At 42.4% G+C, this 23204-nt stretch overlaps 1 protein-coding gene across 5 annotated transcripts in view; it reads left to right on the top strand.

The window, feature by feature from the left end:
* Window positions 1-23204, top strand: part of GDPD5 (glycerophosphodiester phosphodiesterase domain containing 5) — a 352873-nt gene that overhangs the window by 327927 nt on the left and 1742 nt on the right. For 2 of the 5 annotated variants that reach the window (XM_040340040.1, XM_040340041.1), the window contains exons 13-17: window positions 660-807; window positions 2732-2814; window positions 5240-5254; window positions 14052-14164; window positions 19758-19841. In XM_040340040.1, the coding sequence (XP_040195974.1) occupies window positions 660-807; window positions 2732-2814; window positions 5240-5254; window positions 14052-14164; window positions 19758-19841 (443 nt within the window). The remainder of the gene's footprint in view (window positions 1-659; window positions 808-2731; window positions 2815-5239; window positions 5255-14051; window positions 14165-19757; window positions 19842-23204) is intronic. The other 3 variants (XM_040340042.1, XM_040340043.1, XM_040340044.1) reach the window with 3 other exon arrangements.

Genomic DNA, 23204 nt, shown 5'->3' with positions numbered 1-23204 from the left:
CTTTTAATAATCAGACATTCATCTGCCCCACAGTCCAGCCATGCGGAAGCAGGAAACCTTGCTCCTCTCCACCCTCCTTTCCTCGGCATTCTAACTGGGCGCCTGGCTGTGGCTTCACAGCCAGCCGTGTGCTGAGCGAGGTGAATTGCTGGGCAACCTTCTGGGACCTGTGACGTGTCCCAGAAGATTGCAGGGAGGGGAGAGGTAACCTTCCGGCGCCGCCGCCACCAGGGAAGGAAGTGGGAGCTGGGTGCCTGTAAAAACAGGGCACCCACTCCTCCCCCCTCCCCCCCTTCAAAAAAAATTACATGCCAAATGTGGCACATCAGGAGGTCACCAGCACTTAAAGCGGAAGTTAAATTTTTGGGTGGAACTCCACTTTTAACATTTTTATGTAGTTGCTGGAGTGAGAGCAAAAGGGAAGACTATTGAGTATCACTTGCGTGCCTGCTGGGGCTGCTGAAATCAGATCTAAGGTGGTGACATCCAGCAAGTCTGTTTTGGATTTCTACACAAGAGACTTTTATATACGAGTAGCATGCATTAAAAGGATTAATCTTATAGACAGATTTTTGTTGCAATCAATAGTCTCTCTATTTCCAGCCAGCAGGCATCTCTCTATATTCTGTAATTTCACTTTTCTGTTCCCCTCTTAACAGGGAATACCAGTCACACAACCTAACTCTCAACACATACGTCGTCAACGAACCCTGGCTGTTCTCGGTGCTGTGGTGTGCTGGGGTTCCGTCCGTTACCTCAGATGCTTCACATATTCTTAGTAAGGTGCCTTCTCCTGTCTGGATATTGGTAAGTCGTCATTCCTAAACTGAGTAGTGCTTATATTCCTCCTCTAGGTGGTAGCACTGATGCACTGTTTCTTTTGGTTGTAAAGTCAGAAGGTTGTTTATCTTGATGCATTTTAAGCATGAAGAGACACAGCAACGGCTCCCATTGCTGTCAATCAAAGCCAGTCAATCAGGAAAGAGGGGGCAGAGCTGAACCGCAGCTCTGTGCCTAAATGGGGACAGGGAGCTGTGACTCTGCTTGGGTGCCCCCAAAGCAAGCTGCTTGCTGTGGAGGCACTCGACTGGAGGGAGGGCCCAGGAGTACAGAAAAGGGACCAGAGAAGAGGAGGCTGCTTTGTGCAAATCCACTGCAACAGAGCAGGTAAGTATAACATGTTTATTTTTATAGAAAAAGAGACTTTACAATCACTTTAACCACCTCAATACCTGACATTTTTTTTAGAGCTGCCACAATTTGAATTACAATTACTCAGTCAGGCAGCACTGTACCCAAATTAAATGCATAATTTTATTGAGGTAGATGGGGCTTTCTTTTGGTGGTGTTTAATCACCACTAAATTTTTTTTGCAGCTATGTCCGTGTCCCAGCGCCATCTTGCCTTTTTAAAATGGGTGCGTTGTTCTGCCGTGAATAGCGGGGCGTGGGGGACACAGCATAGTGTAATACTGTAAAACAAAATTTGTTTAAAACACAAGCAGCTATTCCACTCACATTTACGAATGCGCTATCCCTGGTGCATACAGGTGATGAACTTACAGATCTGTCCCCGGGGTCCCAAAATCGTCTGCAAGTCCTTGGCCCTGCTGCCCTCATGGGAGATCGTGTACTTCGTGTACTTCCTACAAACGATGTGATGACATCACAAGCCTTGCACTGACGTGTTTCTTCACTCACATGCGACTTGATCAAAGGGTATACTCCTGTGGTCATCACACTAATATTTATAGTACTGATGGCTCAGGATTTAATGCCATTACATGGTCTTTTGCTCATACATTCACAGAATTTTACCAGATGGCTTGATATGCCATGGAGGATACTGCTTTGGCCACAGTATGTTTTGGGATTGTAAAATAATTTTTCTTGAAATACATCATGAGACAGAGGTCCCTCCCATCATTTTTGGGATATTCATTGCTTTGCTACAAAACTGAGGTCCTTCCTGTGTAGGAGGGGTTATACTTCCTGTTTTGCCAGTGTCCATCCACCAGTAGGTGGCGTATAACCCATATAGTCATTATTATGGCTGCTCTGTGTCCTGTGATGTACTCCAAGAAAAGGATTTTACAGGTAAATATGACCAAAAAAATCCTATTTTTATAGGCCATCAGTTGAGACTTTTTTTTTTCTTTGAAAAAGGCTGGTCTAGGAGACCAGAAACCATGGCATTACATCACTTCAAGTTAGGGCGGATATAAAGGCTGCCATTTTTTTTATCTCATATTTTTCAGGGTAGAGGAGAGTTTCGGGGTCTCCATAAAGTGGTCCTATCATGCCTTATTTCTATTACAAGGAATATTTACATTTCCTGTGATTTGGAATAAAAAAAAAAAGTAAAACGCCTCCATCCCTGCATGCTGGTGTTCAGAAGCATACGTAGTTGTCATTTATAAGTATTGACGCCATACATTGTTGGTCCAGGGAATTTCCAATTGCATTAGGGGTTCTGGAACAATTTTTTTTTTCCCCCAATTGGAACATGGCTTACAAGGGTTTTGCCTTTATCTCAATCAGATGTGGCTATATGGTTCTGTTTATGGGTTTTCTATTACTGGTTGAACTCAATGGTCTCTCTTTTTCTCAACCTGACTGTTACTGTATGTTCTATTACTCCTTGGTGTAGCAGACCTGTATATGCTAGTAAAAGGTTCCTGTACATCATTTCAGCTATGCTGATATTTGTTCCTGCCTTTTGTATCTTGCAGCCTCCAGAAGAATATTCTCTCATTTGGATCACTACAGACTTGATCTCATTCACTGTAATTATAGGCATTTTTGTATTACAGAAGTAAGTGTTGTATTATTTTAATACTCTTTATGTCAACTAAATCACTTGTATGGCCTATATAAGTCATATCAGGGTACTTTAAAAATGGAATTGGTAACTGAGCAATTAATACAGAATAACAAAGGAATGTTTTACTTCCTTTTTTTATATCAAAGCAAAATTGTAAATGCAACATTTTACCCTTTTCCTTTCTCTTGCTGTCCGAGAGCTGCACATGGTTCCCTTCTGTTTTCTGATTTAGCTTGTCATACAACAGAGCCCTGCATGTGGATCTATAACCGATTTCATCCTGGTATACCTTCTCTCTAGGCTAGTTGATAACTGGCCTAAAAGGCGTTCAGGAAAAAAAAAACGAATGCACAAATAAAATATATGGCGCTACAGCAAAGTAAGAGTAGTGTACTCAACTGTCAAGATGTGGGGCCTGGCTTATGGGTAAATGCCTCCCACATATAGTGTGGCAACCATTGTTATGGTGGTGTAGCTATAACATTTTTGGGGTGTCCTTAATTTTTATGGTAGCTGTCTGTTAAAAAACAACAAGCAAAAAAATGAATAAAACAATGAGCGAGTGTGAGCATTATCATGTGAACACCATAAATAATTATACCACCTGCATCTTTGAAAGGTTAGTTATGGTTTTGTAAACATATTACAAGGAAGCAATATTTGTTAAAATTTCCTTGAGCTATCATGCTGATGATAATTCGATTGCTTTCCTTTTCCATATTTAGTCACAAATCTTTCTTACTCTAGATTTCTATCTTTGATTCACCTCTATAAACAAAAATGTTTATAGAGGTGAATCAAAGATAGAAATCTAGAAATTCAAAGACCTTCCTCATTCTAAGCTAGATATAAACATTGGTATGACACAATGGCTAAATGTTAAGAGCTGAAGTCTAGGCAGATGAAAAATGGATATATCACCCAATCAAGCCATTGAGGAGAGGCACCAGAGAACCCCAATTTCTGTCCTAATGGAGACTTTAGTCCTGACAGGAAAAAAACTCCTTGTAGATGACCAATTATTCCTCTGAAAAAGATTGATGGATGTCTGGTGAAATTCATAGACCTAACAATTGTCACTCCAGACATTGCACGTTCAATTGTGTTGATGTGGCAGTGTTCTTAAAGCGGAGGTTCACCCAAAAATCAACTTTCTGCCATTAGATCCAGCATACTGCTGACATCTGCAGTATGCTGTTTTTTTTTTTTTGTACTTATCGTTTATCAGCCGTTGTTATCCGGCTCCGAGAGGGGATTTCTGTGGGGAATAGGCGTTCCTAAGCCAAGCGGATTTGATTGACGGGCTGCTAAAGCACGTCACGCCTTCCGAAAATACCCGAAGTCACACTCAGGTGTTTACGGCGCCTGCCGTGTAGAGCTGACTGCGCAGCGCCGTAAACACTCGAGTGTCACTTCGAGTATTTTTGGAACGCGTGACGCGCTTTAGCAGCCCGTCAATCAACTCCGCTTGGCTTAGGAACGCCTATACCCGGAAGGAATCCCAGCTCGGAGCCGGATAACAAAGGCTGATAAAACGATAAGTACAAAATACAGAAAAACAGCATACTGCAGATGTCAGCAGTATGCTGGATCTAATGTCAGAAAGTTGATTTTTGGGTGAACCCCCGCTTTTACATTTTACTTTATTATATGCTGTTGATTTGCTTCCTCTTGCCCTTTCCCAGCTTTGATATAAAGTTTAGCTTAGGTTTTGCTTTGATATAAACCTTCTGATGTTCTTGAGAAATCAGCAAATTTATATACCATTTTGTGAGCTGAAGCTTATTGTGAATTTACTGGAAACCGTAAAATGGCTCAATGAGGGCACAGATGTCTGGAAATTCCCCAGCTCTTTTCTGCCTTACAAGATGGCAGCCTTCGTGGGGATCTTCAATACCAAGTCCACACTCATTAATCGTTGTACAGTATCAGGTGACCTAGAAAATGGCCACCATCATAAGGTACTTTAGTACTGCTTTCAATATTATGAATATTGGTACAGAGTTAGGTCACCTACAAAATTTACCACCTTCATAAATAACCTCCATACTACCATTTTTATGAACGTTGGTACAGAGCTGAGTCACCAACAAAATTGCCACCTTCCATTCTCCTAAAAACTGTTAGAAAATGGGGTCACCTACAAATATGGTCATTACAGTATTTGTATCAACATTTTATCCCATCACCTAGTAGTTGTAGCAAATCATTTCTGGATTCTGCTCCAGTGTGGAAAATCAGAGTCTCTGAAATTGTCAACATTTCAAAATGTCCGCCTCTGCTTTCCACTACTTTCATAGTCGGGCCAAATGTTTGAACAATGACTAACCTTGTGCTTTCTTTCTGTGTTGAATCTCATAACGGTCTTTGCATGTTCCTCCTCTCTTTCTCTTTGCTGCATTATGGCATCTCACAGTTATCACTTAATCAGGTAATTCTGCTGTCTTCACCTCGGTCCCCCTCTGTTCGTCCACATCTTATCCATCATGACACAACTTCAGGCACATAGGGTGTGATAATAAAAGAGCACCCAAGCTTTTTCGTATAATAACTTCTCCAATGAGGTTCATGAAGTCCTAACAGTTGACCTGTCTCTGCAAAACAGATGGAAGGAAGATGTTCTAAAATTAACAAGTGTCCATTTTAGGAAATTTTTCTCTTTCTATTTGTCTTGAAATAGCCAATGATGTGAAATAGCCTATATTTGGTCACATCAGATGGCAATGCCCTGTCTAGGACATTTGCCAACCAATCGCTCTTCATAGGATAGAACATTGGATTGGGTTAAGAGCCTCTTCTGAGTGCTGTTGTCCATTTTTAGATAATTGGCTGCCTTTCCCCACCCCGCTCCTCCTCGCTTCTTTTTAGCTGTATATTTTACCCTCCACTACAGACTTTTACCTAATCAACTTTTACACTCCTCACCTTCCTGATTTTGCTGAAAGGGAATCTGTCACTTTGCCCATTGCTACCTCTGAACCCTCAGCAGATCCCCAATCCTTGCAGATATGGGGAGCGTATAATCTTTTTCACGACCTTAGTACCTGGTCTGAGTGACCAATTGCCATGCCCAAACAGTGTGAGCTGATGAGCAGGAGGAAGTTAACATTGTGTAAGCTCTAAATCCATCAGACATGCAGCTTACACAGCAGTTGTTAGGTCAGCAGGGAAGGCAAGTATCATATGGGCGGGTACTTGGGAGAACCCGTCACTTTATTATATTAATTGCCCTGCTTGAAGAAAAGTCTCGGAGGAGATGTCCTGACATAGAAACCATTGACCACTAGATTATATTAATTGCATTTTAGACAAATATGTCTTGACCAGAAAATTCCATGGTAACCCTGTTGCTTCCTATGCCTTGCAAAACCACCAAAACTACACGTTAACCTTTTTTATTTCACTCTGTGAAAATTAATGGAAGCTGTAGGATGTGTTGCACATAAGAGTGCCATTTGTTTTTTGTTATATCTAAAAGCCTTATCCTTAAAACACCATCAAAATTAGGGGATCTAAAATGTTTCTTGGTGGGGGTTTAGTACAGACCATTATTGGAAACGCCGAGAAGCATAAACATGTTAATATCTAAACGGTAGTACAGAGGGATAGAAAATAACTTTGAACATGACGCTACAGATTTTAATTTTTTAATTGAGAGATATATATATATATATATATATATATATATATATATATATATATATATATATAGGTATTTTCTTAATCTAGTTTTAAAAAAATTTAAAGGGTTTTCTGTATGCTTACAGATGTATCCAAACCCTTTTTGATACCTTTGATATTTTATTTACCAGATGGGCTTTTGCATTTGTTTACTCTTCTTCTGCTTTTTGGTTAGCTCTAATATGTGAATGAATGTTTTCCCAAGCTAAACCCCCCATCCCCCCTCCAAATATATGTAGGCCAAGATTTTTAGAAAGGCAGCGTAGGTCAGGACATGACCACATTCTAGAACGGAACCGTAAAATCCTTTTCTCATGTCTCAAAATTAAATTTTTGGACCAAAATAAGACAAGTCCATGCTTTTAACTGGGGGGGTAGCTAAAGAGTTGGACTCTGTTCTTTGCAAAGCTGTATTGTATTGGAACCTACGGGGGATGCCGTATTTTATAGAACTGGTCACATGCAATTCATCCTCAAAATTATTATGTTGGGAACCAATGAGGGATTGAAAGGTGTGTGTTTTTTTTTTGTCAACGGTATTCAATTACAGAATTACTTGTATGGCAATCAGAATTGGGTAAGAAAGCTTGGCTGCAAAAGAATGTCAGACAATTTTTATTTTTAAGTGTTAGTTTGCGAAAGGGTAGGGTTAGACCTCTGTCTGGGTCTTCTTGCTATCTGTGTACCCACCAGTTTCAAGGGCAATTTGTCTACCTGGGACAGAAAGTTAGGGGAAATTTGCCTGGCATGGATACAGACAGCAATAAAAACACAACAGAGGTTCTGATTTTTTCCCCTTGCTCTATCCATAACCGACGCCGAAAATAGTGTTTTTGTCTAGAGTTTCACTTTGATTTTTTACAAGCAAATTAAAGATGCAGAGACCCTTATCGATGTAGTTATTGTCCTTCAGCTCATGTGCATCTAATTAATTAATTTTAGGCACAATTTACACATGTATCTGAATAGGTTTTATACTCCTCTGCATCAGTTGTGTTCCGTACCATATCTTCTTTGTGAGATCTTTCAATTAACAGTGTAACTCAATACCATAATTGCCATAAAAGGAAATGGATCACAAAACTGACCAATTTATACTGAGCATATGATTGGAGATTGCAAACATTACCTCCAGTACCTCAGGATACACACACACATCCAAATCTAAATGTCTATAACAGTTGAGATCCCACCTAACTCTTGAGCTTCCTTAAGGGTACTTCTATCCTCTAATATTCCAATACTCTCTGAGCAGCATTGTTGATTGAAGCACTGTGCTGGGGGAATGATGGACCTCTGGAGAACTTGACTCTTCTACGTTCTGTGTGAGAGCAGCAGTTTGGCTCTCCAGTGTGCTGCCGACACAGAAAAGCTTTTATAGTACAGTGCAAACACGCATAGAAAAAAAATACTTAAAATAAATTGCCATGTTCTTTACTTGTTATGAAGCCTGACGTAACAAGTGAAAAGCGTGAGACTTCAGATGAGCATTAAACCCACTACAGTTTCCTATATTGCTCAGGCACTGTTGATTTGATCTCGTTGCTGGGCTACCAAGTAGTATATATACCTGCTATATCAATTAGGAAGGTTTCCTACCAACTCTTCTAGATTTTAATTCATGGGAAATGTTAACATGGGAGCTGGAACACACAAAGGTGTTTTGAGAACATCTAAATCTCCCAGGTGGACTGAAATAGAGCTGGATGCTCAGAGTGAGATCCCCCTGTCAAGGTTAACTACAAAACTTATAACAATCTAGGTACAGCTGGGATTTCAGTTTTCACATACAACACAATCTAAAGATTACATTTTACCCATGGTTTAAAAGGAGCGTGTTTCCAATATCTCTGATCTCAGCCAATGCAGTTTATATTCCTTTCCCGTATAAAGACATTTAAACTTGGGTCCGACACAAAACTGCTCAACAGTAAATTGTGATTTGGTTGATTTTAATTAAAGCGCATTATTCTAATTGTTTGGAAATAATGGGACAGATCCACAGTGAGAGTACGCCGGCGTATCTACTGATACGCCGGCGTACTTTCAAATTTCCCGCGTTGTAACTTTAGTTTGCATCCTCAAACCAAGATACGACGGCATCTGGGTTTGATCCGACAAACGTACGGCTTCGTACGCCTTCGGATCGTAGATGCAATACTTCGGCGCCCGCTGGGTGTAGTTTGCGTTGTTTTCCGCGTCAGGTATGCAAATTAGCTATTTCCGACCATCCACAAAAGTACGCGCGGCCATCGCATTCTCTTACGTCGTCTCTAGTCGGCTTTTTCCGGCGTATAGTTAAAGCTGTTTTTTTGCGGCGTATGGTTAGATTTGCCATGTTAAGTATGGCCGTCGTTCCCGCGTCGAAATTTGAATTTTTTATTTTTTTTGCGTAAGTCGTCCGTGAATCGGGATGGACGCAAGTCACGTCTAAGTTTAAAAAATGACATCCTTGCGACGTCATTTCGCGCAATGCATGGCGGGAAATTAAGAAACGGAGCATGCGCAGTTCATTCATTTTAAATGAATCACGCCCCCTAATCGCCGATTTGAATTCGGCCGCCAAAGATACACTACGCCGCAGTAACTTACGGCGCAAATTCATTGTGGATTTGAAACAAAGCCAAGTAAGTTACGGCGGCGTAGCGTATCTTGGATACGCTGCGCCGGTGCCGATCTATGTGGATCTGGCCCAATGACTTTTGTTTTGAGCTTTATCTTGGCTTGTATCTCTGTGGGGGTTTGCAGATGGTTCTATAGGTTGAACATACCCAGCAGATCTCTCATCTTTGATAAAGACAAATGGGAACCTTTTTCCTGTCATCTTGACAAGCTAAGCGTTGAGACCTTTTTTGTGGACGCTTTGAGGGAATTCCTCCTGATTCTTTGGGATGAGATTTGAACATCTGTAAGCAGTTACTAAAATGGTACTGTATGCCATTAATGCTGTTGAAGACCATTAAGTGGGACGTTCACTTAATGGCCTGCCATGCTAAAATAGAGAATCAATTTTTCAGAAAGGAGTGAATTCATACATTTGGTGGCCATAGTCTGGCCAGAGTCTCCCTGTGCTGCACGTTCTACTCCATTGGTGTCACTTCAGCGGCACACCTCATGTTAAAGAGACCCAGTAGCACATAATCTTGTCCACAGGTCAGTGTTCTAGTTCAACAAAGGCCATGTGACGCTTTGCAAACCCCACATATTAAATTTTACGATGTTGACACAAAGCTCAACTTCAACTAAAACTTTTTTTTTGAGAAAATTGGTGTAATTTTCTCTCGCTTCCTGTGTCAACACCGAGACAGAAAATTAGTAAAATCTCACACCAGGTTCAGTCCAATCCACCTGATGTAAACAGACCCTTGTTCAAAAAGGTTTACAATTCTTAAAAAAAGGGAACTACCAAGGACTCCTTACCATCTCTATATGCAAATCAATAACACAAACTTTTACCATCAGTAGAGCCTGATCCAGAAATGCAAATAACAAAAATCACTGTATTGTAACATAACAATAAAACCATCCATTCAGAGAAAAACAAACTACCACCAGTAAACCCCTGGGAGATAATAGCATACTAGATATTGCAGTGAATAGCTTTCTATATATAATTATAGTGCACTATATTTGAGCTAACTTTATATTAATGACTTGCAGTAACCAGTAGCTAATTACGCACCTCAGTGGGTGAATGTATTGTATAAACAAATCTTGCATACAATTATCAAGCAGTCACAAATATTAAGATTCGTCATGTTGTGGAATGAATGCATTGATATTAGTTGAATTAATTTATTCCCTATAAAGTGGCTATTGTTCGATGAATTCCATGCCTATAGCGTTATCAACATGCCATTTATTTATCAAAAGTTATTTCCACCTCATGTAAACCAGTGCATGTTGTTCAACTTTTGTCTCGAGCCTCCCACCTCAAGTGCATTGGAAAAGTTCAGCATATCAGATGGTGTTGTGTATGCATTCCGTAACAGTGAGCATGGTAATATATCCTACTTGGATATGGGATTTCTATAGCTTGGTTAACCACTAGGGGTCCGCGCTGTAGCCGTCATTCATCAATAGACGTGTCCCCCATTTGCACACGCCCCCTACGCGCTGGGATCACTGAGACTCTGGTGATCACAGATCTGAGTAAGCCAATGACAGCTGATCAGGTGATGTAAACAAAACTTGGTAATCAGGTTGTCTAAAGCAGTGTTTTTCAACTCCAGTCCTCAAGGCGCCCCAACAGGTAATTTTTTTCAGGATTCCCCTCAGATGAAACCGCTGTGGTAATTACTAAGGCAGTGAAACTGATCAAATGTGCAAAATAATGGAGAGCCTGAAAACACGACCTGTTGGGGCGCCTTCAGGACTGGAGTTGAGAAACACTGGTCTAAAGGATCTGACAAGGCGCTGTCCAGCATCTCAGATATCTCAGTGAGAAGGTTCATTGCCAGGCACAGCTGAGGTCTCAGGTTCAAGTCCAGGTCCTGACACTAGCAGTATGCAAACATGCAGCCTCTCGGCGGGTTGGCCTTGACGCTGATTGACCACATATTTGCGTACCAGATTGTAAATGTAGCTTTGCCGACAGTTACCGGCGGTTAACGTAAAGCTTCAGATGACTACTTGTGATCGGAGCTTTCCGATCATGTGACAGCCAATGGATAGCAGTTACATGATCATAAACCCCTCCCAGCATCTAAAAACACTTAAAGGGCCTTAAGGCGCTTGAGCAAGGGGTCAATGTGTTAGTAATATTTGGTATTTGCACATCCAGGCTCTATAGGCGGTAAAGGGTGCTTTGTGTGTTTGTGTGTGTGTGTGTGTGTGTGTATATATATATATAATGTGACAGAACCCACTGTCACTGTGTGTTTTGGAAAGAACTGTGCCCGTGCCTCCTACCGACAGACTATGGGCCAGAAGATACTGGAGACCCGGGACAAGCTGGCATGGATGTAATGTAATGTTACAGCCCTTCCCCACCCTCTTGTTGCTGTGTCTAATTGTGTTGATTCATGACACATAGACAATGGCCTGGACTGCAGACATCTCTCCGCAGGGGGTGTGTATTGAGGCTGCCTGCTTACCATAAATTCATTAGGTATCTGTAGACTGTTTCAATGTACAAATGTTCAGTTTTCATTGATTGTTGCTTGCCCCCCCCCCCTCCCCTCTTAGACAAGGCTAAGGGGAGTGTCCCTAGCTCTGTGTAAAAGTGTATGTCTTGGAATTTAATAAACAGTTTAAGCTCTGGATGTTTAACCCTCAACACCTGTGTGGATTGTCTCGTGATTGAGGGGTTAAGGGCTGGTTATGGCGAGGTTGCAGGCTGCGGGTGCGTTTGGAGGACAGGAGACACAGGTCTGGCGGATGTGCCCACCTGGGGTATCTGAGATCCGTCACAATATATATATTGTGTGTGTGTGTGTATGTGTATATATATATATATATATATATATATATATATATATATAACATTTTTTTTTGCCTATAGGGATGATTGAGTCCATGGAAGTCTTTATTGAAGAGTTGTAAACATTTTGAGCAAATAAAAAATAGCGTTGTAATAATTCCTTTTCCTGGAGAAAATGCTGCTGCAGGCCCCCTACACTGCTGATTGCATGATCAAACCTAGGCCCTTTGCTAATCTCAAACTCTGATTCTCTCCTTGAACAGGTCATGTGTCCAATCTAGGCTTTTGATTATGTAAACCGCAATACATTCAGAATGCTGAGACAAATTTCTTTCAGCCTTTTTGTTGTTGTTTATCCACCTCAGTAAAGTCCACATTGATTGCTTCTTCTGTAAATAATGGCATTTGCGCAAATAGTTTTTTGGAGGAGATCATTTCCTTCTAGAGCATAAGAATTGCATGGTATATGTCGTCCACAAAAAAAACTTACTGTATGTCATCTGCACTGGGCACGCCCTGCACTGTTAACCTTTTAAATTGTCATATTTGTAGTAACTGATGTGAGTTGCTGCTTGCAATTTTCCTCCTCAGTCCTTGATTGTACAGCCCCCCCCAGTTGGATACCCGTCAGTTTTCCTGTACCCTGTTCTGTATCCTCACAATCCTCGTGCACTTAGTCTGTTGTAATAGGTTTTCTGTTGAAACCTGTTCACACCTGCGCAACTGTTCTGCCAACGCCGAATCAAAATGTGGGGAGTACCTGCAGGTGCTTTTCATGCATCCCTAGTATTTTATATCAAGTATGACCTGAGTTATGTTCACTGTTTTGTAGAATGCATTGAGTACATCCGGATGCCCCAAGTTTTTCCATATATGTGTAAAAGCATGGCCACGTCTGAGTTTACGTTAAGATTGTTTCACTAAATGAATGACAGGAAGCATGCTGTTTGCAAAGGAGTACATTATTGCTAATGGGAACGAATAGTGCAAGGACCCCTTCCTTAATTTTAAGTGTTGTTTTGATGGGCTTTGTGTTTTTTTCATTGACGCACACTTAAACTGAATTTTGCCTTGCCCATTTGAGTTTTAATTCATTAAGGAGGACTTTGCAAGAACAGGTAGGGTTATTCGAATTATTAAAAATCTGTCTACTGTATAAAGAATGATCCTGCTTGATACAGGAGACTTGTTCTAGGCCCAACAATTGTTGGATCGATTAGATGCTCTGCTGAACTTGGCACCAACCTAAAACTCTGTTGCCAGCACCCCAATGCATGGCTGCCCTGGCATCAGGTCATGCACCCTAGAACCAAACTATTGCACGAGCACTGCATGTTGTGGCAGATTTCATTACCCCTATCATTGCCTACCAAAGCCACGTGTACACCACATTAGCCTTTGATCTACATGGAGGCAGGTACGTTCTTTGAAGGTTTCAGTGTGGTCTGCATTTTGCACAGTCTCCCATTCTCACAACAGTGAACATAATTTGTAAATTTTAAATCATTGGCATTTTTTTTTTGGCTTAATGTTTGAGGAGATATATCCTCTAGACCAGTGGTTCTCAACCTGAGGGTCGGGACCCCCTCGGGTCGAATGACGATTTGCCAGGGGTCACTAAATTCTGGGCTGTTCCTGAAGCACAGACTTCTCTCCCAACCTTTTCACGGCTGCCCAGCTGGGCTGTCCCCGGAGCCCGCGCAGCTGCCCACTCAGCCTCTTTGCAGTCGCCCATTCAGTTCACGGCATGGCTGGGGGCCAGAGACTACGGGTCAGCTGACTGGTGAGGAATGTGAAGTCGGAGGGGCTGGAAGGGATCCTATCTCCTGATTTTACTGTGAGGGGTCCCCACAACTAGGGAAATTTTATCAAGGGGTCACGGCACTAGAAAGGTTGAGAACCACTGCTCTAGACCATAGCAGTTCAGTTGCACTTTGGTGTGAACAGGCCTAAGGCTGAGGAATAACTTGTGTCCTGTTCCTTGATGAACCTGTGTCTTCTGTACTGGTATTAGTCCCTCACTGAGGATAAATGTGTTGCTGACCAGTTATATCACCAATGTTTGACTCTGTCCATATAGGCACCAAGACTTAGATTGGAAGTTACAATATGTTTTTTTTTGCAGGTGGAGGCTGGGCAGTATTCGGAGGTATAATCCTGAACAAATCATGCTAAGTGCTGCTGTGCGCAGAACAAGCCGGGACGTCCGGATAATGAAGGAAAAACTCATCTTTTCAGGTACTAATGTGCTTTTAAAAAAAAAAAAAATTGTAGATGTGTTTGCATATTAGCAAACAATTCATAGTTGGTTTAATTTAGTATTTAAAGTATTTCTAAAGGCAATTTTTAAAAACATTGAAATAAATAAACCTCTTATACTTGCCTGCTCTGTGCAATAGCCAATTTTACAATACAGTGGAAATCAAAACGGGGCCATTTCTTGGTGGATTTGCTAGTGGGCTTCAGATAGTTTTTTTGTTGAAGGACCTATTTCTGGTTCAACTTCTTGACAGTTGGCCTTCCATTCTCCTCAAGCACACTTGTTATGATGCAGAATGTATAGTTGACTTGATGACTGCAAGCTGCCCAGGCCCTTAAAAGAGAAGTATGGGTTCGGGGGTCCTCCATTCTACTTGGGTGCATGCAGCATCGGTCTGATGCTGCATCTGTTCCCCGGTGCCTCTGAGAAACGAGTGATTGAACATTGCCGATGGCTCCGTTCTCACAACTCCCTGAACACAGAACTGCTAACTGACAATCAGCAGCTCTCCTCTCTGCTGCTCCTCGATCACTGGAGCGCTGAACTGTGGAGGGGCGGGGAGTGGCCATCTCGGGCTCTTAGAGATGGACATCAGTCCAGGCATTTGGCAGATCAAGACTCCCATTGTCAGGATGACTCGGTGCCTGGACTTATTTCTGTGATGTCAGCAGAGAGCGGACTTCAGTCCACTCTATTGAAAATGGGTCACAGGAGTGCAAAACGAATTGCGACCCATAGGAAAAGCCCAGCCAAACAAGCTTAGGCTGGACTTCTCCTTTAATCAGCCTCAAACCTAAACACAACCCCACCATTATGCCTGTCAGCTGTTTTGAGGTTCTCCTGAAATGCTTTTTTTCGACAAACAAGTCCACTGTTACTGTGATCAAACCACTCTGGTTGACCGGTCTTCAGCATATTGTTCCAGAAGGCCTGGTATTTGCCTATATGTTCAATGACAAGCTGTAGTCTTGCTCTAGTGTTTTTGAACATCAAAGACTTTAACAAACTTCACATGCAGGTTAAATTGGTGCAATCGCTTTCTAATTGTAGATATATGCACTTCGAACACTTGTGAACACCTTAAGATGACATTTAAGGAGTCCTGGAGAACTCTTTTAGCATAAACCAGTCAGCTTCTGAGCTGAATTTGCTGAGACAAGTCAATAGCAAAAAGAAAGCCAGACCCTACATATGAGGTTTAAAAAACACAGGTCCCAATTGCATACTCCCTAAAGAGGTTCTAATCATTGGCACATAATCTGGAACTTCCGATTTCATGGACTTGAAGCGCGGGTCTACTTATTTTTCCACGTGACAAATCTGAATTTCCATTTATTTAGACCATGGAAATTTATTGTACCATGCCATTTTTTTGTGTCATTTGTACAGATCTATTACCTTTTTATTGGTACTATTTAAATCAAGATCTAATGATTTATCTATTTAAAAAAAAAAAAACTTTTTTACATGACCAAATAGCTTGTTGGACATTTGATTTTAAAACCATGGGCATTAATACAGAGCTGCCCCCCTAGCCACAAAAGATGATGGGGGAAGAACAGCCTTCGCTTTTTTTTTGGAAATGCTTTCCACAAGATTTTGGCGCGTCTGTGAAAATTTGTGCTCATTCAGCCAAATACGTTTTTTTTTAAGATAAGGTTCTGATGTTGGATCAGAAAATATCAGGCTCATAACTGGCGATTCAATGCATTCCAAAGATATTTATTAGGTTTGAGATCCCTCCACATCATTCCAGTTCCTCCAAATCATGGCATTCTTCCCAAAGATATTCGGTTTGAGATAGATCTACACTATGCCAGTTCCTCCAAATCATAGTAATTCTTCCAAAAGATATATATTAGGTTTGAGATTCATCTATACTGTTCCAGTTTTTCCAAACCATGGCATGGCATTACACCTGAAATCCAAGCCCAAGACCCATACACACCATTAGATTTTCTGCAGATTTTTGTCTTCAGATTTACCCAAACCATATAATATGAGATCAAACCTTAAAGCCTCATACACACGATTGGACTTCCAACGGACTTTTCCATGGATTTTGCTCTGAAGGGCAATGTCTGTGAACTTGGTATGCATAACACACGGCAGGAAACGGCCAACAAACACGAACGTAGTGACGTAATAGACGTACTACGTGTTTTTTCTACTCTTTACCGCCACCCTTTGGGCAACTTTGGCTATTGTTTGATCTTTAGCATTGGTTCTGAGCATGGGTGTTTTTTTTTTTACTTTGGACTTTAGTCCGATGGACTTGTGTACACACGATCCAATTAGCCGACATAGGACATTTCTTACCGGAAAGTTTCTGTTCTCAAAGCGAACATTTGTCAGGTGAAAAAGTTTGTCCGATGGGGCGTACACACGATCGGATTGTCTGCAAAAACAGGTCCGTCTGAGGTTTGTTGTCAAAGTCAGATCGTGTGTACGGGCCTTAAGAGTTTCAAATTGTATTTGTATGCAATCAGGCAGGTCCTTGCACTACATGGTTTTGGTAAATCTGAAGACAAAAATCTGCAGAAAATCTAATAGTGTGTATAGGGTCTAATGCCGCGTACACACGATCATTTTTCGGCATTAAAAATAAGTTTTTCGGCATGTAGATAAAACAACGTTTTTCCAACTTCATCATTAAAACGACGTTGCCCACACACCATCGTTTTTTAAAAATGCTCTAGCAAAGCGCGGTGATGTACGACGGCACTATAAAGGGGAAGTTCCATGCAGATGACGCCACCGTTTGGGCTGCTTTAGCTGATTCCGTGTTCGTAAAAGACGATTCTCGCTTTTCTGTCTGTTACAGCGTGATGAATGTGCTTACTCCATTATGAACGATAGTTTTACCAGAACGAGCGCTCCCGTCTCATAACTTGCTTCTGAGCATGCGTGGGTTTTGAACGTCGTTTTAGCCCACACACGATCATTTTTTACAACCCGAAAAACTACATAGAATGTTGTTAAAAAATGCAGCATGCTCGAAAAAAAAAAATGTTGTTTTTCAGAAGCCGAAAAATTATGTGAAGCCCACACATGATCATTTTAAATGACATTTTTGAAAAACGTTTTTTTTTTTTCATGCCGAAAAATGATCGTGTGTATGCGGCATAAGTCTCTGGAGTTTTTTTTTATCTTAAAAAGTGACTAGCTATATGGATGGGTCTACAGCTTTGACAGTAGTAGTCGCAAAACATGGAGGTTTGCATTGTTTATCAGATTTAGTAACCTAAGTTTTTAATGTGGGACTCCAATCACTTTGTGTATCTTATCTTTTACAGTACAGGGCACATGACTTGTATTCATGGACCATGGGTTGTATACAGGTGACCTTCAGGTGATTGGACAATGACAAAAAAAACTTATGAGGCAGGTCCTATTGTACACTCGTAACTCTACCTGTGAGACTTTTTTTTTTTTGTTGCTGATGGACCTTTTATTTCCTGGAGAAGTCTTTTTTAAACCATTCACTTTTTTTCTTCTGACAATTCTAGATGATCTGACTGCTTATTGCCCTCGGCTCTCTAGCAGTTTGCCGATTGGTAACCATTGGTGTATACCTTGGGAACTGTACCCCACTTTGTGGGGCCAACCTGTTATGTTTCCGGCACTGGATTAGGTGCTCAACTTGTAACGTCTGTAGTTGGCCACAGGGTGATACAGGGACACAGCCACAGGAACACAGTGCCTGAATTGTAGCATCTCCTTTATCTGAACGTGCAAACCTCCATCCAGTTCGAACTCCATTCCATGAGTACTTTACTGCTGGTGCCCCTAACTTAACCGTGGCGGATCACAGGCACAAGGAAGGTGGAGCAACAGAGCTGAAAACTTGTGTTCTGCAGATGGCCTACAGGAAACTGAAAAACACCACTTGGTGAAAGCTGTTCCCTTGTTCTAGAGCAGGGGTCTCCAAACTTTTCAAACAAAGGGCCACTTTAAAGTGTAGCACAGTGTAAACAAAGTGCTCAAATGATGAACAAAAACAATATACAATAGTGATGCACTGATACACAATTGAATGTCTGCAATGTAGAGACACAATAGTAGTGCACAAATGAAAACCACCACCGATGGGTAGAAGGCTTACCAGAATGTTTGAAGCCGAGAGAACGTACGTTCTATGGGTCAAACAGGCTTTGTGTGGTGAAACAACAGTTGGAACTGGACAATCTTGTGCACTCCAAATGACTGAACCAGGGATGACCAGACACCAGCAGGATGGAAATGGCCACAGAGGAGGGGGGTGTCCTTACAGGGTAATCTCGTGAAGAGTAGTGGTCCAGGAAGTCCTAAGGTGGTGTGGAAGGATATATATCAAAAAATGAGAGGAAAAGGGCCCACAAAGCGTAACTCTGTATGGAGTATAAAAGATGTAGTAGGAACACTTAAGACGATATAAAAGCGCTTTCAAAAATAGTATGGCAACAGTGGAGTCCTCCCGACGTGTTTTGTCTCCTAAGATATGGTCTGGGGTGTTAATTTTTTTTAAAAATATTGCATTTACAATTCATACAGATAAATAATGCAATAAAAACTCACAAGCTGTCCGGTTCTCGATTGCAGCACGTCGCTCCTCCTTATTGCATCCTCCCCTTGGCAGTTTATTTCCAGGCCCCCCTAAAGAAAAAGTTCCTCTCTTCCTCATCGGAGCTTCACCAAGGCTTTTCAGCATCAAGGAATTAGAATCTCAGATTTGCAAGGCCGCTACCTGGTCCTGTGTTCAAGTGGTGGTGTTGCCTACCCCTCAGTTTATTGCTTTGGCACATCCCATGGCCTATGAATGCAAGTCCTGTATTGTACGATTAAGATAATTGGAACTTTGGCTTGTCTGTAAATTACTTGAAATACAGGACATGGGCCCCCTTGCCTCCACATTTTGATCACCCCCTATTGCTGGCTAAAAAACCTGGAGTCTCACTTAGGCGGTGGGTGTTTATATGCATGTGCAGTAGTGACAATTTTTTTTTTTTTTGCTGGTGTTGTTACTTGGAGTTGGCCTGCATATAACTCAGAGTCTATGAGTACAAGTGCTGTACACTAAGATAGGAAATTTACAAGCAAGTATACGGTGCAATATTTTTATTTTTTTTTGGGTGTGGAAGGAGGCCTCATTTTCTGGTTAACACTTAAAAGCTAATTCAGAAGAATACAAGTTTAGTCCATTTAAAAACCATTGGCTTCCATCTTTCAGTGGCCAACTTTCAGTAAAGTTAATTATGATTGGATGATCTGTCTCAATGACCTTTATCCTGGCAGTATTTATTAAATAAGCCCATTACTAGTTATTCTAATGACTAGCACAGAAGCTTTATGTGACCACGTTCCCTTCTCTGCATATTGTAATAGCCAGGGTTCGAGCCGTGCACCGTGACCCCTATTTAGACTCCCAGTAGTAAAGTAATGCAAAAGAAAACAATAATTTTAGAAGGCAAGATAATTTTCATATTATAAGATTATATTTAGAGATTAAGAAACTTTAGGAAATATTTTTTCTAGGTTACATTTTTTTTCTTGAGAAGTACTTAACTCTGTTTTCATTCTGCGTTAATAAAGTGCCAGCATATTCTACAGAACTGTGCAAATCACAGTCAGAGCTGCCCCAAATTGCCAATACTCACACAGACCCGGAGGTGACAGGTAAGGGTGTCCGTCACAGCAGATTCCTTGTTCTCAATGTTTATAGAAGATTAAGAAAACTATAGCGTTCAATCTTCATTTTAAACCATGATTTTTCCAATCCAACTAAAAATTGATGTGACAATGAACATAATTTTTTCTTCAAGTGAATTAATTCAGCAATCTGATGAATCCATTGGCTGGGCTCTTGGGATAATTCCTATCTAAACAATTTTGTACTTCATGTTCCCTAGGTTCAGTGTCTGATAGGTTTTTATGTATGATGAATGCCTCAGGTAGTGTGGACCTTCTGTGTCAACAGTGGGGTAGCAAGGGATTCTCTATGGGATAAAGTCTGGTCTTCCCCTAAAATCTTCCTGCATGGAGGTTTGCGTTTCACCATGTGGTGCTGCCTGACAGGGCACAACGCCTTCCCTTTTTCTTCCAATATTGAATTGTATTTGGAGCTGCAGTAGTATGTGTGGACACGTAAAGATGTCACATAATGCTGTCAGCAGAATGACCTTCCCTTTCTATGGCTTGTGCTGCAAGGCAAGATGGAAAATGTAGTTGTAGCCCCTGTTAGTAGTTTGGTGGGTGATGCTATTCTTTTTTTTCTAGCCATGGCTACATCACTGAAGTATAAAGCTAGAGAGCCATCATGACCATTTTATACAATGTTTGAGACAGTCGGGTTTTAATGTTTACATGTAGTTGATGCCACAGTATCATTGGATCTAGGGTTGTCCCTATACCACTTTTTTAGGACTGAGTACAAGTACCGATACTTTTTTTTATGTACTCGCCGATACCGAAACTTTTTTTTTAAATGTGTCCCCAAATGCAGCCGTGTCCCCAAATGCAGCCATGTCCCCCCACATATGCAGCCATGTCCCCCCACATATGCAGCCATGTCCCCCCCACATATGCAGCCATGTCCCCCCCACATATGCAGCCATGTCCCCCCCACATATGCAGCCATGTCCCCCCCACATATGCAGCCATGTCCCCCCACATATGCAGCCATGTCCCCCCACATATGCAGCCATGTCCCCCCCACATATGCAGCCATGTCCCCCCCACATATGCAGCCATGTCCCCCCCACATATGCAGCCATGTCCACCCCCACATATGCAGCCATGTCCACCCCCACATATGCAGCCATGTCCACCCCCACATATGCAGCCATGTCCACCCCCACATATGCAGCCATGTCCACCCCCACATATGCAGCCATGTCCACCCCCACATATGCAGCCATGTCCACCCCCACATATGCAGCCATGTCCACCCCCACATATGCAGCCATGTCCCCCCCCACATATGCAGCCATGTCCCCCCCCCCACATATGCAGCCATGTCCCCCCCCCCACATATGCAGCCATGTCCCCCCCCCACATATGCAGCCATGTCCCCCCCCCCACATATGCAGCCATGTCCCCCCCCACATATGCAGCCATGTCCCCCCCCCCACATATGCAGCCATGTCCCCCCCCCCCCCACATATGCAGCCATGTCCCCCCCCCACATATGCAGCCATGTCCCCCCCCCACATATGCAGCCATGTCCCCCCCCCACATATGCAGCCATGTCCCCCCCCCACATATGCAGCCATGTCCCCCCCCCACATATGCAGCCATGTCCCCCCCCCACATATGCAGCCATGTCCCCCCCCACATATGCAGCCATGTCCCCCCCCCACATATGCAGCCATGTCCCCCCCCCACATATGCAGCCATGTCCCCCCCCACATATGCAGCCATGTCCCCCCCCACATATGCAGCCATGTCCCCCCCACATATGCAGCCATGTCCCCCCCCACATATGCAGCCATGTCCCCCCCCCCCCCACATATGCAGCCATGTCCCCCCCCCCCCACATATGCAGCCATGTCCCCCCCATATCCAGCCTTGTCCCCCGTACCTACTGTTATGATGCCGCCGCTGCCGCGTTAATCACCGCGCGGGGAACATTACAATCAGCATTCGTTTGAATAGCTGTTTTCCCCGCCGCGCTGTGTATTGAGACACTCTCCCTTGCTCGCGATTGGACAGATCCGTCCAAGGGGGAGTGTCTATGCGCGGCGGGGAAAACGGCTATTCAAACGAAAGCTGACTGAAATGTTCCCCGCGCGGTGATTAACGCGGCAAGGGGGGGGGGGGAGTATTCTATTTTAGCATCGGCGGTATTAGCTGGAGTATGAGTACTCCCGCTAAAACTCAGTATCGGTAACGATACTGGTATCGGTATCGGGACAACCCTAATTGGGTCACTATACTGTTACCTATTCTAACCTCACTTGGCTGACCAAAACATGTGGGCCACCTCCGTGTGAATGAGAAAGGTAAATGTGTACCGAGGTGTGTTGCCTCTGTAGGTTAGGCCTCATTAGAGTTTTCCACTTTTTCAGTGATGGCGGAAAATCCTTTGAATAAACATGTCTTTTCCTCCAAATCATAATTGTGTTAGTCAATGAAAAGAAGATCTTTAACCATTTTGAAATTATGTAATTGGATGAGACCAATGATTTTGATTTAGGATACTCTGAGTAATCCATATTGTGCTGAACTAATATTCAATGTAGCATCTCACTGGAAACCAGTGATGTCATTGGCAAATGCATCTTAATCGATTGCCACAGACCAGTGACACCACTGCAAATGCATCCTTTTCCCCCCACTAGAGATCAGTGATGCCACTGTAATTCGCTAGGCTGCATTTACAAAGGAGAAGTGACCTCACCGATGTAGCCTGTCCATTCGCTAGATACCAGCACTATCACTGACAATGCAGCCTATCTATGTACTCGACACTGGTGACATCACATTGAATACAGTTTTTTTTTTTTATTATTCACATGATGCTGGTGACATCACAGACTGAATCCTATTCATTCACTAGAGACTGGTGATATCAGAGATTGAAGCCTTTCTCAACTTTTTTGCTCCAGAGGAACTCTTGAAAATTCAGATCTTGTTGGACCCAGCTAAAACCAGTTGGTAGTCAAAAGTAGAAAAAAGCCCCTTACATTGACGGCCAGTCAGAAGAATGCCCAACTTGGAGTGGTCATTACTGTTATGGAAGTTGGAATTGGACCTGGAACCAGGTAGACACCATTAAATGGTTATCGGTCACACCTCAAGGAACCCCTAGCAACCTCTGAAGGAACTCTGGTTGATAATGGCTGCACTACACATTGGTGATATTAGAGTCTGTTGATATCACTGCAAATACAGCCTATTCATTCACTAGAGACCAATGAGATCACTGAGAATGCAGATCTGTTTACTAGAGGCCAGTGCTCCATAATGTAGCCTATTCATTCAGCGGCGATCTAGTACTCTAGTGGATGGATTGATAGCTACAGAAGTTTTTTTCTTTTT

This window comes from Rana temporaria, chromosome 2, assembly GCF_905171775.1.
Source record: "Rana temporaria chromosome 2, aRanTem1.1, whole genome shotgun sequence".
In the NCBI taxonomy this organism is placed as follows: domain Eukaryota; kingdom Metazoa; phylum Chordata; class Amphibia; order Anura; family Ranidae; genus Rana; species Rana temporaria.
Note: the sequence above shows the minus strand (reverse complement) of the source record. Positions and strands in the feature narration are given on the sequence as shown.